This window comes from Rhinolophus ferrumequinum, chromosome 9 (genome assembly GCF_004115265.2).
Source record: "Rhinolophus ferrumequinum isolate MPI-CBG mRhiFer1 chromosome 9, mRhiFer1_v1.p, whole genome shotgun sequence".
Classification (NCBI taxonomy): domain Eukaryota; kingdom Metazoa; phylum Chordata; class Mammalia; order Chiroptera; family Rhinolophidae; genus Rhinolophus; species Rhinolophus ferrumequinum.
In genome coordinates, this window is record NC_046292.1 from 45,193,775 (window position 1) to 45,210,300 (window position 16,526).

The window sequence follows — 16,526 nt, forward strand, 5'->3', positions numbered from 1 at the left end:
AGGGAAAGCTTCTCATTGGAGGAAACACTTGAGCTGGTCTTGTGGCAAAGATGTATATGAGTGGCAGTGGGGCAGGGAGAACATTCCTGGCAGATGGAATGGTTTACCGTGTTTCCCCGAAAATAAGACCTAACCGGAAAATAAGCCCTTGCAGATTTTTTCAGGATGACATCCCCTGAACATAAGCCCTACCGTGTCTTTTGGAGCACAACTTAAGACCCGGTCTGATTGTCAGGGAAACACGGTATAGGATGTCACAAAGCATTCAAAGACTTTCACAGTCTCTGCATTTCAATAGGTCTGTATTGTTGGGACAATGTGTGGGGCAAATGGGAGTGGGCAGTGGTACATGTTGGGAGAGCAAGAGGAGCCAAGACTAAACAGCAGATCAAAGGAATTTGTCTCCCAGAGTTGGGACTTACTTTAGCCTGAAGCCTGTGGGTGTCACGGAAGTGTTTTAAGCAGAGGAGGAATTGTGATCACATTTTTATTTTTAAAGATCATTCTTTTATCTCTGTAGAATATAGACTAAGATTAGAGACAGATAGACCTATTGGGTGACTGTAGCAGTTGCACAGGCAAGAAATAATGAGAAACTGACTCAAAGTAGTGGCCGCAGAAATGTTGATACAGGATCAGATAGAAGAGAGACAGCAAATTGACATGCCTTAGTGAGCAACTCGATGTAGGGGTGAAGGAGAGTAAGTGAATGCTGAGGTCTATGGGAATGCCACTCAGGGACTATGGGAGGAGATGAGTCTGTTTGTCACCTTATATTTCCCCTAGCACTGACACATCCTGTGTTTATACCATGTTTCCCTGAAAATAAAACCTAGCCGGACAATCAGCTCAAATGCGTCTTTTGGAGCAAAAATAATGTAAGACCCAGTATTGTATTATATTATATTATACCCAGTCTTATAGTAAAATAAGACCAGGTCTTATATTAATTTGTACTCCAAAAGAGTACACATTAGAGCTGATTATCCTGTTAGTCTTATTTTTGGGGAAACACAGTAGTAAATATCAAACATTAGCACCACTTTGAGAGACCTCCAAAATCCTTTTATGCACTTATTTTCAGGCAAGTATGGTGATTTTATTCAATTGTGAGACAGACCAGTTAGGTGGGTTTTCTCAGAATTTTACAGCTAAGTAGTGAGGAGAATTCGGGTCTGAGCTCCTGTTTTCTTGTATAGTATTCTGATGCAACGTGGCTGTTCTTCATTGATTGTAGGAGTTTGATAATATTTTTAAGAACTGTAGGAAACAACTTTCATAAATGGTTGGGTTGAAGCAAACATATGGGATACTGTTAGAACATGTATAATAATGTAAGGTTTTTGAATAAAGAAGAAAAATCCTTCTGCAGGCAATGGCTTGCATAGTAAAAGAAGATGGGCTGTTTCTTGTGTTTTGTGATTGGTCTTTAGTGCCCTCTATTGGCTGTTTAATCTAAAACACCTTGATTCTTGAACACAGTGTTCCTTGCAGTGTTGTTTACCAAAACAAGAAAAATTAGCGATTTTAAAATTATATTAAAAGGTGATAAAAACTGATGGGGACTTAAAAAACCTCCATGGGGTCTAGGAGTTGGATAGAGGTCACAAGAAATATCTTTATAACATTTTGTTTGCTATAACCTGGGTATGATATTATGGACTATATTTTCAGAGAACAGACTTTTCTGATGAGAAGCAGTCTGAATCTGGTTGGATTTTGTTTTTTAGCATTTTTTTATGTACCAAAGCCTCAAGAATAGTAGACACCCCAGTAGGCAGTAGCAGCTGCTGATTTTCCATAGGGTGGCTGCTACATGCGATGACCATGAAAGGAAATGACTCTTACTCATTAAAGCAACTTCATTCAGCTTCGTGGGAAATCACACAGTCAGGAAAGTCATCATAGAAAATGAAGTAGTGATTATACATAATGGGGCATCTTCCGAAGTGGGTGGTTTGTCTTTTTTTTTTTTTTAAGTGACAAAGAAGCTGCCGTTGTGTTCTCTTTCCCAGGAAACGTGGTGGTAGATTAGATTTAGAGATTTAGTGTTTAGAATAACTAGAGAGCTAAGCCTGAATACATTTTAGTAAGGAAGCACACCTGGTACTAGTTTGAGGTCTAAAGAAGACTGTACTGTGTGTAAGTAAGTGCTCATTGTGCCTTTTGTATAATAAGGGAAATCTATTAATCTTTCTATTTCCTTTATTTCCTGGCTAATCTTCTTTTGAAATGTTTCTAATTATCATTGCAACCGGTTGATTTTGAAAACCAGTTCACCTATTTCCCGGGTTAAAAATAGTACTTTTTGATTCGATGTTATATGACACGACAGAGATTGCTCACACCAACCTCATGAAATCATTTATTTACTTTTGGTATATTTTACTGTTCCAATTTTCTCTCAGAAAGTTTAGTAATTATTAATATGAAGTAATGCTGGCTGCTTTCTGTGCATTGCATGAGGGGAATAAGCTATTATGTAGTTTCCCTTCCCCTCCAATAAAAAAGCCTTCCATCAAAAACTGACATCCTAAATGAAGGACATAATTGTACAGCTTATTTATTAGTGTGTCAAACTTAAAATCTAATGGTTTCATATTTCAGAATGAAAAGTGTGTGGTGATTCATGGTTGCTGGTGACAAAATAGACAGCTCTTTTATATTACTGCACTGATTGCCTGCTGATATACCACTGTATTATTATTATTATATATTTTTGGTTCTTCTCTGTTTTCTTCCTATGCAATAGCTCCCTCTACTTGAAAATATCGGTGTAATTGTAGTTTAACACTATGTACTTTATTAATGAGTTCCCATGACTGTCCTTACGTTCAGTCCTCTTCATAAATCTGTGGTGTTACACATCAGAGCATGTTAGAAATTTGCCGAGAATTTCTTGACTTGGGGTGGAAAAGCAAGGTTAGTTAAGTAAAGTAAGATAAGATGTTTGAAAGCATTTCTCAAGGAATTAGGTGGGTACCCTTTTATTGACTTAAATATGGCATATTTGGTTAAAATTCCATGTAGTCCTTGAAAATGAACCTTTATGTCTGAAACACAGAGGTATAGGAAACTGGATCAGAAAAGTTTGAAAAAAGCACAAAAAAACTGTCAGCCACTTCAAACAGACACAGCCTGGCACTTGGCAGATTATGACTTTGCTAATTCCAAACTCTATAATTCTAACACAAAATGTGTCAGCTTCTCTTCTGCTTTCTCAGGAAGTGTTTAATAGAAACTAACAATGGGAGAATTTCGTGTTACTACATCTTGCCTTTATGAAACAATCTGTGTGTGTTGAAACCATAGGAGTGAAATAGACAAACCAGAGCAAGTGCTGTTATGATGGGGATTGTTTTTTCTCTCCCTTACTAAGTCTGAGGTTTGGTGATAGTACCACATACCTCTATCATTAGGACAAATATAGAGATTCTACTCAACAATAAGATTTCCATGTGAATATGTCTTTGCATTTACAACTCTTTATTTCCAATTTCTTCTATCATTATAGTCAGAGCAAGTGGCCGAGAAATGGGGGCCAAGAGTAAGGGTTTGGGAGCCAGACTCCGTGAGTTTGAATCCTGGCTCTGCCACTTACCAGCTGGGTGATCTTGGCAAGTTTCCTTAACTTTCTGACCCTCAATTTCCTCGTAAAATACAGGCAATAAATCTACCCACATCCTGGAGTTTGTTGTAAGGATAAGTTGAATTAATGATTGTTAAGCACTTAGAATAGAGCCTGACACATACATGGTAAGTGCCATATATCAGTGTTTGTTGAATAAAATAAAAAATAATAGTGGGGTTATAAATTGGTCTTTGTTAACCAAATGTATTTATACAATGTTAATGTTATCTTTGGTGCTTAATGAAAAGAAATATGTCATTCTCCTGATGGATGAAATATATTTGCACATTGCTTTGTTTGATCTCGTATTTCTTTGTATTTCTTTGTGTGAATAGTTCTCACCTACGCATACCTATACGATGTCATAATTTTAGGTTGTGCTATTTTTAAACATACTTTTTAAATGCAGTGGAATAGTCCATGGTTTCCATGTCTTTTTTTGAACTGAAGTGATTTAGCAGGATTCTACCACTGTTGCAATGCCTAGGAATGGAGTATCATTTTCCATAGTACACTTCTCTTGAAGCCTACCTATCTCCCAAGAGCAATAATAGATATGCTTATCTTTGGTCCATAATATGACTATGCTTGAGGATGTCAGAGACTCTTCCCCACTTGTCCCTAGACCTCTTGTAGTCCAACAAAATATCAGTCACCAAAAGTTTAAAAAAGAAATTTGTATATATTGAGCACTCATACGCACAGTTGAAATTGTTAAGCTTATGTCTTCACCTTCACACAAGCTGATATCTGTGTAAATGTTTAGAGTGGTATTTTAATAGAATTCGTCCTCTTTGGAAGAATATCACCAGAATGCCATACTCATGAGGTGTATAGTCAAATGAGATTCATGAGTAAACATAAATTGTCTTAAGTCTGTAGATTTGTTTTCAAGGAACTGACTCATCTTTCGTCTTTGTTTGCTCCTTAGGACCCCTTAGACCCCACAAGGTCAGTGATTGTGATTCGTTCCCTGGTGGCAGATGGTGTTGCAGAAAGAAGCGGAGAACTATTACCGGGAGACCGCCTGGTCTCAGTCAATGAACACTGTTTGGACAACACCGCCCTTGCGGAAGCTGTGGAAGTGTTGAAAGCTGTGCCACCAGGCACTGTACGCCTTGGCATCTGTAAGCCTTTGGGGGTAAGTGTTGAATTTTGTTACTATAGGAAGTGATAGTAGTATAAGAGTTAAGAACACGGATTTTGGAGAAATATACACCTGGCCTCGAATCCCTGTTCCACAGCTCTATCTATATGTATCCTTGTGCAAGTTTCTTAATGTCCTTGACTTACAGAATCAGAAAAAAGACTGTCTATATCTCATAGGGCTTGGGAGAATTAAAGATGATATTCATTAAGTGCTTAGCACATTATTCCTGAATGCTAACGCTAACATTACTAGTCCTACTACTACTTAGCACAGAGATGAGACCTACTGAGGTCTCATCACATTCCTTATGATGTGAATTAAAATAAGCGTATGTATTTTAACTTTCATTTGGGAATGATGTTGAGATGGCACGACAAATTGAAATCCAATTAACCACATCATTTTAACTATATGGCAATGAGTTAAAGGTGCTCTGACCATCAGAGTGCCTTGTAATCTTACTATCTGAACTCCTATATGGTCCAGCCATCTTGAAGTCATTTTATTGCTTAATCTCATGTACTGGGTCAGATTCCCATTTATGAGTGACGGCCACATTACAGTTATTGTGCTGTTGAGGTTCCCCAAATACAAAAAAATACTTGATAATTTTCAAGCAGTATTAAAGCAATAAAGTATTATTAAGTGCTTACTATATGTCAGTCAGTATTTGAAGCCTTTTACACATATTAACTAATTTAATCCTCATAGAACTTTAAGAGGTAGTTCTCTTATTATCCTTATCCCAGATGAGTCAGTCAAGACACAGACAGTTGAGTGACTTGTCCAAGGTAATATAACCAGTAAGGGGCAGAGTTGGAATATATAAACTCAGCAGAGTGGCTTCCGACCCAGTGCTCTTAGCCACAATGCTATATATTCCTGTTTTAATTTGTTGTCACTAGTATAGTTTGCGTGCAGCATGTCTGAAACAGAAAGTATGTTTATAGTAGAGTGTTGGACTGGACTTAACAAAATCTGGGCTCTGTTGCTAGCTTTGCTATGAGTTAGCCCAGGGGGTTTCAAACTCAAAGATATGTGATATACCTAAGCATCACCTGGTAGCTGGTTAAAATGCAATTTCCCAGGTTTTACTCTCAGAGATTCTGATTTAGGAATTCTGATGTGCTATTCAGGAATCTTCTCCTTCAGTGAGTCACCTATGTAATTCTAATGCAGAATTTTGCACTTTGAAAAACATTGTACTCGTAATTTGATCGTAGATACACCACTTCTTCTACGAGTCTGTTTTTTCATTTCTGAAAAGGCTGAACAATCCTAGAGAGCTCCTAAAATATTTCTGAACTCTAAAACTCTTTTGTTCTATGAAATATATTAGATATCTATACCGGGGTGCCAAAAATATGTATACAAGTGGACACTTTGGTCAACGTTGCACAAGCAGTAGTTCGCCATAATCAGAAGTGTCTGGATGCTGATGGTAACCACTTTGAGCACCTCTTGTAATTGCAGAAGTCAAACGTGACTTGTATTCATCTTTGGTTATCGATATATATTGAGTATTACAATTTTAATAGTTTTTTCCTTTCTTAAAATGTGTATACATTCTTTTGGCATACAACTAGAGTCGTGTATTACATACAGTATTTTTGCATTGGGGAACTTCAGCATGACCTTCATGTATTACTTTTTTATTCTTTATGCAGTACATATAAAGACGCCTGTATATTACACTTCTTAGACAATTTAAATGTTCAAACTGGAATATAGCACATAGCTCCTTCAAGTTCTTGACTTTATATTGTGTGTTTGGTGTGTGGGTGTTGCCATAGCTAATATATAACACAAGACGCTCAGTTTGATTTTTGGACAAATTAAGGAAGGGAATACTTGATATTTTTATGGTGACCTCATCTTCTTGGAGTTTTGGATTGTGGCAGATACTTTGTCTAGATTTTCTCTGATGATGATTTGCCTGATTGTTTGGACTGCCAGAGGAAATCGCAAACTATTTATGGTCTGCAGGAGTTCAACAGCACGATTTTACTTTGAAGCAATTTGAGAAAGTTTCAGGCAGTATAAAAACACGGAACTTAGTACCAACTGGGTGTGGATTCCTGTGCTATTTCTGGCAAGGGGTAGAGCTGCAGAAACCTCAGGACCTTGAAGCCTCACTCTTAGCAGGTTTTAGAATGTGATCATTGTGAGGTGGACCTTTGTCTGGGCTTCCCTCAGTGAGTGGAAAGCTGTCAGGATACTTGGGAGTAGGAGGCTCGTAAAGGGGTGAGAAAAAGGTCACTTTCAAGACTTAAAAAAAAAAAATTCTTAGTGGAATTACCAGTAAGTAATTCCTTATTTAACATCTGGGTTCTTCTAGCAAAACTGTCTCCTTCTGTGCTGTAAATAATGATGCATAGATCTTCTCCGAGGTCTCTGCCTTTCTCTCTCTCTCTCATGGTTCAATTGGTGGCCACTTATCTAATCACCTAATATTTACTGAGCATTTACTCTTTCCTCAGCAGAAGTGGCGTTAGAGTTAAATAAGATGGTCCGAAGTCAGGTTGGGGCAGAAAGACTATGAATATATAACAGAAAACAAAACAGTTTTTTATTAAGTCTTGTATCGTGTAGATATATGTATTATCTACATCATACAGAGGTATTATAGAATTTTGTATTGTAGTCTCATATAGATACATATTATCTATATAGTAATTTTCATGTTAACCATAGATGTGACTTATCTTCTATTTTCTACCAAGTCACCTCAGATGGACCAGATCCAAAAAATGAATGAACTGACTTTAGAAACTGCATTGTATCTTCAGAACTAACAGAACAGAGCTAGCTATGGAGTTCTTGAGTTAGATCGCTGGGTGTTTTTGCTTAGGTCTGTGATTTGCAATGCTGTGTGACCTTTGGCCAGTTATTTGACCTCACCAGCTCCCACTTACTCATCTACAAGGTGGGGATTGCATGGCATGGTAGCTGAGGTCACAGGCTCTAGAGCCAGACAGCCAGGGTTCAAATTTTGGGTGTGTAACTGACTAGTTAAGTAACCTTGGGCAAATTACTATGTCCCTTTTATTCCTCTATAAAATGGAGTTAATAAGAGCACCTACTTCTTAAGAGTATATGTTAATATATTAGTAAATACAGTGGAACCTCGGTTTTCTAATGTAATCCATTCCGGAACACCATTGGAGTTATGAGACGTTTGAAAACCGAGGTGTGGTTTCCCCATAGAAAGTAATGCAAAATGGATTAATCCGTTTCAGACCTTTAAAATCAACCCTTAAAACTGAAAATCTAGCATGAATATTACTATCTAATGATACCACAGATCCATAAAATTTACGGCGTTTGTAAACCGAAATGTTTGTCAACGGAGACGTTTGAAAACCGAGGTACCACTGTATGTTAAATGAATTGATATATTTAAAGTACTTTAACCTATGTCCATGATATATTTAAAGTGCTTGAACCTGGGCCTGTTTGCTATTATTTTTATATAAATGTAAAATAAATCTTGATTTCTTAATAATGTCTATTCCTGGGAAAGTGATTTTCTTTTTTTTAAGGAATGTGTAAAAACAATAAAAAGTTTGAGAAGCTTTGACCTGAATATGGCTTTCTTTTTAATTATTAAAGAAAATTTTGTTCTAATAAAACAATGTGCATGCATTTTATTATGTACTTGCACTTAATGGAAAAATAAGAATTAATCTGAAGAGTGTTTGAAACTAATGCATTTTCTTGACTATAAAAGTGTTTCTGTGGTTGCCAGAAGGATGGGGGTGGGGGAAATGGATAAAGGTGGTCAAAAGGTACAAACTTCCAGTTGTAAGATAAATAAGTCTTGAGGATGTAATGTACAGCATGGTGACTATAGTTAACAATACTGTATTGTATAATTGAAAGTTGCAAATATTAACTAAATTTATTGTGGGCATCATTTAGCAAGATATACACATATCAAATAATTATGCCTAAAACTAATATAATGTTATACGTCAGTTATAATTCAGTAAAAAGATATAATAGCTTCATGGTTGACAAAAACATATCTTCAATAGTGCTAAAAACATAAAAATGCTTCTATTTTCAGGAAGATGATAAAGAAGAAGAAAGTTATTATATTTCACATTCAAATACTAATGAAGACAAGAGTGAAATTTCAGGAGCAATTCATGATATAAATTCAGCTTTAATACTTGAAGCACCTAAGGTATTTAGTAAATTTATTTCCCATTTGAATGGTTTGCTTTGAGCTAAAGGTTCTATAAAGAAGACAAAAGCTTGTTCCCACTCCCTTAGCTAAATACGTACAATTTAAATAATAATTCCCCATCTTTATTTATTTATTTTTAAACGGAAATCTTTTTCCTCTTGTATCACATTGCCTCCATAAATGACACAGGACACGTGTAAGACATTTTCAAACAAACATACTTTCTTTATACTAATATATTCTTAAAATTTTGAGGGTAGAACATTTTTTTGAAAATAGACCTGCATTTAAAATACTGTAGAAAACAGCTATACAAAAGAACTTACTGAATACTTTCTAAATAAGAGTTATGTGTTTAGTCCAATCCTACTTTATGTTTTAATTTTAGAAAGTATATTTTGAAGCATTTCCTTCTCTATTTTTAAAATGAATTGTGCTTGTTTTGCTCTTTGCAGTTAGAGTTTGTTTTTGCTTTACTTGATAACAACTGTCTTTTGATATTCTTTGCATAATTTGTTGACTGTCTCAAGCTGATACATAGTCCTATAATATTCATTATATTTTTATAGTGTTGACTTTTTTGGGTTAAATCTTCATAACCACATGACATGTTCAAATATACTCTCTAAATGAAATTTTTTTTTTAAATTTAAATAACTGGGTTGCAGTATTTGGTATACTGTATTAATTTAAAAGCTTCACCACAACGAAGTATAGCTGCAAGTGAGGAAGCAATGGGAAGGAGTAAATTCATTTCAGAAATTTACATTTAGTAATACTTAATAAATAGAACTTAAAGTAGGAAGTGTCATTGATCCCTTAAAAGGGGTTGGGCCTCACTGTGCCCAGCACTCTGAGGTCCCTAAGAGTTAGGTCAAAGGGTCAGCAGATCCATATAATCCTCAGGTATTATCTAGGAACTCAACAAAGTTCTTGCACATCTATGACTATTTAGCTTCAGTTGTATGCCCTTGATCTTCTGATTAGTGAAATATAAATTAATTTAAATCAATTGAAAAGCATACTGTGTTCATTCTTTTTTGTCACATATTTCAATGCAGATAAAAAATATATTTCTGTGATATGGTATGTTATGAAATAGTGATACTCAAAGTGATTGAGACATACTCCTCACATCTTTAGTTTATAGAGAATGCCTTTTGAACATGAGAATAGCCATAATTTCTGAGTTACGTAAATTTGAAAATCCTCACCTTTCAATTTTTGCTTTCTGAAGTAATAGTATGAAGTATATCTGTATTTATGGAGAGATTCATGAGTTAAATATTCAGTGTAGCAGTTTAACAAAATTCCCATTTCTGACTGAGAATTTTCAGGTGGTTAATGTGTAATGAACCTGTTAGAATACTCATTCACCTTGCCAAGGGCAGGTTTCCGCTTCTTACTTTATTGTGTGTCCCTTTCCTGGGCTGAGGGTTGTGTGGTAGTGAGCGTGTATTTCTCCTCATTTGTAATAGGGAGCTGTTCATGTTAACCATGCATTGGCATGGAATAAAGTAATGGTAGTTATGTCAGGGGTTAAATTTTTAGATAATGTGTAGAGTGCAGCTTTAGGACAGTGTAGTTTAAAATTTCATGCAACTTTTTTTTTTTTTTTTACAGGAATTTAGAGATGAACCCTATTTTAAAGAAGAACTTGTAGACGAACCATTTCTAAATTTGGGAAAGTCTTTCCAGTCCCAACAGAAAGAGATAGACAACAGCAAGGAGGCCTGGGAAATGCATGAATTTCTGACTCCAAGGTTGCAGGAAATGGGTGAAGAAAGAGAAATGCTTGTTGATGAAGAATATGAGCTGTATCAAGATTGTTTTCAGTCCATGGAGCTGTATCCCTCATCGCACATTCAAGAGGCCACTCCTGTTCCATCCAGGAAGGAACTTTACTTTGGCACCCAATGGTTACATGATAGTGAACCATCTGAGCCTCAAGAAGCAAGATCCGTGATGAATATGTATTCCCAGGAGAGCCAACAGTATGGCTACAGCACTGAAAACATGGTAAGGGATTAGCACAGATCTTTCACATTCCCCCTTCTCCTCCCCTCCCTATTTCAGTCCCTAAGTCATGTAACTTTTGAAAAGAACCAAAATTTAATGGATCTTTTCATAATTAATAATTTTTCCAAGAGATATTATACAGTGTATTGCTGTAAGTAATAGCTCATCTTTTCTATATTACACAACTTGTGGTTGGAATCAATAAGCTACAGTTGCCTTGCTTCGTAGTGTTTTGTTTGTTTGTTTGTTTCTTTTTTTTTTTTGCTTTGCTTTTTTTTTCAGTGAATTTTTTTTATTTTTTATTTTACTGGGGAATATTGGGGAACAATGTGCTTCTCCAGGGCCCATCAGCTCCAAGTTGTTGTCCTTCATTCTCGTTGTGGAGGGCGCAATCCAGCCCAGTTGCTGTTTTTCAATCTTTAGTTACAGGGGGCGCAGCCCACCTTTCCATTTGGGAATTGAACCGGCAATCCTATTGTTCAGAGCTCGCACTCTAACAAACCGACCGCCCTGCTTTGCTTTTTTAGAGATGTTTTTCTCCTAATTACCCATTTCAAGGAAGAGTTCTCTTGTCATTTGTCTTTTTTTAAAAAATTCCCTCAGGGAGACACAGCTCTATATTTCTCACCTAGTGCATTTGTTAGGGAAAATGAAGGCAAATTGATTAAAGATAATATTGTTGTTTGTATCTTGCTTATCCACACTGTTCTGTATTATGCCGTGTTTCCCTGAAAATAAGACCTAGCCAGACCACCAGCTCTAATGTGTCTTTTGGGGCAAAAATTAATGTAAGACCCAGTATTATATTATATTTATTATACTAGGTCTTATATTATATTAAAATAAAACTGGGTCTTATAAGACCGGGTCTTATGTTAATTTTTGCTCCAAAAGGCACACTAGAGCTGATGGTACAGCTAGGTCTTATTTTCAGGGAAACACGGTATATGATACTAAATAGAAAGTCACTGAACTCTAGAAAATTATCTTTACATTTTTGATATTGCCTATTTACAACCTAGCAGGAAAGCATTATATTTTAATAGGTTTGTAGTTGCTATTAAATCACCAATAAATTTTATTTTTTGTTAGAGTTAACTGTTAACCAATTGAAATCTTTCGTTAGGGATATTTTTTTAGTGTTTTATTTTTGTTTGTTTATTTCCTGCCCCAAATTAACTTCCAGGCAAGTGAAAAGAAACTTATTATATAAATATATATAGTAGTCTCTTCAGGTATAATATGGCGCTCCCCTCACTGAAGTTGACAACTTTCCCAAAGTGATGTGCGAAGTGTGCCCTCATTTGTTTGCTCTCTCAACAGGGCAGATAGAGCATGTTTTTTTTCTTTGCCTCCTTAGACCTTTCATTCCCTTTCCCCATCTGTCAATGCTTGTGTGTCCTTCTGCTACGCAAGGTGCTGTATTGGATGTATTTCTGGAACCCCAGAAGATTCCCCATAATAGAGGATGCTGGGCAGTCTACCAGAGAACAGATGTTTTGGGATTGTGTGAATAATACCTTGATATGGGAAAAGATGAGACAGAATCACCCGATGTGTTGCTTTTGACATTGGTGCTTTCTATCTTTGCCATTCCCACTCCTATATCTTTAAGTGCTTGACTTCAAACAGAATATTCAGTTATATGGAGCAAATTCTAATCACAGATTATTGAATATTCATAAATACTCCCTTGTTGTGGCTTTCTTCTATAAAAAGAAAATTTTCTATTTACCCAAATATAAGGCAACCTGAAATATAGGCCCATTTTTATATATGTTTAGGGATATAGATGAAATAGTCAAATGTATATTCATGGTATTTATAAATTTAATTAAACGTTCATATTTTAAAATCTATAAAATGTTAGTTTTTGCCTATTCTCACATTGAATGAAATAATTTTATTAAAATTCTTTTGACGCATATTCAATATCAGTATCTAAATTATCACCAGAATCACTTTTTGATCATTTAACATGGCTTTCCAACTATACTATCTTCATTTCCACTGAGGTTGTTTGAGATACGTTAATTTTTTAATCCATACTCTCAGTCAGAATTGTATCCTGATCTCAAGTACTCATTTGTATAACATTAGGTTTTTAAAATATTCCTCTTGTAAGTTTATATTGATGATCTTCACAATGTAACCGCTTACTCTGTTGTTTGTTAAAGTGCTCTTTAATAAGCTTGTTTATAACAACATTCAATGCTCACAATTTTGAGAGACATGCATCCTAATTAATAAATCTGTGTGAAATTTCTGATTTCTGATTCTGTGTTCAGCTTTCTGATTCTGTGAAGTAACGTCTAGAGGCTCTCTAAACTGGCATTGATTAAGATCGTTTCAGTCCTAATAGGTCTTGCCTATACAATATTTTATTTAAAAAAAATAATTATATGTACTTGCTTTGGGCGTTAACTCTTTTCCTCCCTTCCCATACTCCACAGTGATGACAGTGTAGGGGAGGGGAAAAAATGTTTTCCTCTACCCTCCTAGAGATTCTCTGGCTGGGACCCTAGAAATTAAACTGACAAAAGACAGATTAACGAAAGAAAAACAATTTATTAGTACCTGTACCATGCATATGTGTGGGAGTAACTCAGTGATGAGTAACTCAAAGGGGTGGTTAGAACTTGGGCTGATATAACATCTTAACGAAGAACAATAAATTTATAGAGAATTCACAAGACAAAGGAAACGGGGTTTACACTTTCATAGTCAGCAAACTAGGAAGGTAAATGCATGAGGGAAATTAATGGAAGATAAGGGTTTTTTGTTTGTTTGTTTGTTTGTTTTAGGGATTGTTTTAGTAAGGTTTGTTATGTACCTTCCTCTTAGTGCTGTCTCTTAGCTGAAAACTGTAGAGTCCTCTCCGGTGATTGAGAATCAGGGAGGATAGAGTTTTTCTGAGTCTGCTCTTTCTCAGTTGTCTTCAACTCGTTATAATCCCTGTGCCAAAGTGGCATATTTCTGGATAGGATATTCTGATCCCTATAACAATGATACCCACATGATCAAGATCTTTATTTGCCTTCCTCTCGTTACTGATGGACCCCTGTAGTGATAATTTATTATCTAATATTACAAGCTTCAGGTAAATTTTAAAAACACAGTCAATGTCTTATAAATATGTAATTCCCACTACTCTTCTATTTAGAGGGTGCCTTCCAGAAGGGTAGAGGAACATTATCGCTTCTATCTTCATTGTAATATCCATTTTGGGTATAGATATAGCTATATTTGTGGAGTGCAAATAGTACCCAATTACTTCAAAGTCTGATTTTTCTTCTCTACCATGCTCTTACTCCATTTTAGTTGAAGGATGAAACCATCAAGGTTTTCCCTCACTCCTTCCCTCCCTATTTCTTAAAATTTTTTTTATTGTAGTAAAATACACATAACAAGAAAAATAACCATTTTAATTATTTTTAGGTGTACAACTCAGTGGCAGTAAGTACATTTACACTGTTGTCAAACTATCACCACTATCTATTTTTGGAACTTTTTTGTTTATTTGGGGCTTTTTTTATAGTTGACATTCAATATTATATTAGTTTCAGGTGTACAGCATAGTGATTAGATATTTATATAATTTATGAAGTGATTCCCCCCAATTAGTCTAGTACTCACCTGGCACTATACATAATTATTGCAATATTACTGACTATATTCCCTATGCTGTACTTTACATCCCCACCCCCACCTCTTAACCACGAATTTGTACTTCCCAATCCCTTCACCTTTTTCACCCAGCCTCCCAACCCCCTCCCATCTGGTAACCATCAGCTTGTTCTCTGTATCTATGAGTCTGTTTCTGTTTTTCGTTTGTTTGTTTATTTTGTTCTTTAGATTCCACATAAACATGAGATCATACAGTATTTGTCTTTCTCTGTCTGGCTTGTTACCTTTAGCTTAATACTCTCTAGGTTCATCCATGTTGTCTCATGGTTCCTTATTTTTCAGTTGTGGTAAAATATGTACTACATAAAATTGACCATTTTAAACATTTTTAGGCTTATAGTTCCAGTTGAATTAAGTACACTTTCATTATTATGCAACCATTACCACCATCCATCTCCAGAACATTTTTATTTTCCCAAACTGAAGCTCTGTACCCACTAAACAGCAACTGCCCATTGTCTGGGAACCAACCACAGTTCTACTTTCTGTTTCTAAGAGTTTGACTATTCTAGGTACCTCATATAAGTGGAATCATATAATGTTTATACTTTTGTGTCTGGCATATTTCACTTAGCATGATGTCTTCAATGTTCATCCATGTTGTAGCATGTGTCAGAATTTTTTCCCTTTTTAAGGTTGATTAATATTCCATTGTATGTATATACAGCATTTTATTTACCGTTCACAAATTGATGAACATCTGGGTTGTTTCTGTCTTTGGCTGTTGTGAATAATGCTTCTATAAACATTGGCATAAAAATATTTGTTCACTTACCCAAATTTTGGGGGTATATACCCAGAAGTGAAATTGCTAGGTCATATGATAATTCTATGTTAAATTTTTGAGGAATCACCATGTGGTTTTCCATAGCAACTGCTCCATTTTACTTTCTTACCAGCAAAGTTTTCCGAGTTTTTCACATGCTCACCAACACTTATATCCTGGTTGTTTTTTATTTTTCTTCTTCTTTTTAAGTAGGTGTGAAGTGGTATCTCATTGTGGTTTTGATTTGCATTTCCCTAATTACTAATAATGTTGAGCAACTTTTCATATGCTTATTGGCCATCTTCAAATATTCTTTTGAGAAATGTCTTTTCAAGTCTTTTGCCTATTTTTTAATGATCTGTTTTTGCTTTCTTTCCCCCTGAGGATTATTTACCTGAGAATTCTTATATATTCTTATTTTCTTCTCTATTTAGGAAAAAAACCTTAATTCATTTGTCTAAAGATCTAACCTCGCATATCTACTATATTTAAATCTCAGATTCAGGTATCAATTCTCTTCTTCCTCAGTTACATAATTGCCATTATCATTTTTAAAAAAATGTCCAAATGGTCCAAAAATTGCTGTGAAATTTATTCTTTTTCAGTACTCACTACCTACCATCTCCTCCTTATTTCCTTCTCTAAGAAATTCTTATTTTATTCTAGGCAACTAAGTAGTTGTTATCTCATTTCTCACCCCTATTTAATATTTGAATTGAATTATATGTTCTATAACCTCCATTAGGTATCTGATATAGTTATATACTTAGCTATAGTCATAATCTGGAAAAATCTAGTAGTGTTTGGTACATTAGTTTATAGAAGTTCTTCTCTTAACATTGAACTGTGACTAACAAAGCTTAATAAACAAACAAAAACAACACAGACTATTGTAAGATATAATTCACATTTTTGTTTTGAATACCCTATATTTCCAACAGTAGAGAATAACGTAGTGTTATTCACCTTAATTGAATCAAGGCATAGCCATATTGAGTCATTTAATTTAAACTTATATAAGTTTTTAAAATGTCATAATTAAATACTTCAGTGAAAATTGTATGTTTTGGAAGATTATAAC

The 16,526-nt window shown here is 35.2% G+C and overlaps 1 protein-coding gene across 4 annotated transcripts in view; it reads left to right on the forward strand.

The window, feature by feature from the left end:
• The window catches only part of PATJ (PATJ crumbs cell polarity complex component), a 296,757-nt gene that overhangs the window by 80,131 nt on the left and 200,100 nt on the right, over window positions 1–16,526 (forward strand). For all 4 annotated transcript variants that reach the window (XM_033115510.1, XM_033115513.1, XM_033115512.1 and 1 more), the window contains exons 18-20: window positions 4,563–4,772; window positions 8,851–8,970; window positions 10,597–10,992. In XM_033115510.1, coding sequence (XP_032971401.1) covers window positions 4,563–4,772; window positions 8,851–8,970; window positions 10,597–10,992 — 726 coding nt within the window. The remainder of the gene's footprint in view (window positions 1–4,562; window positions 4,773–8,850; window positions 8,971–10,596; window positions 10,993–16,526) is intronic.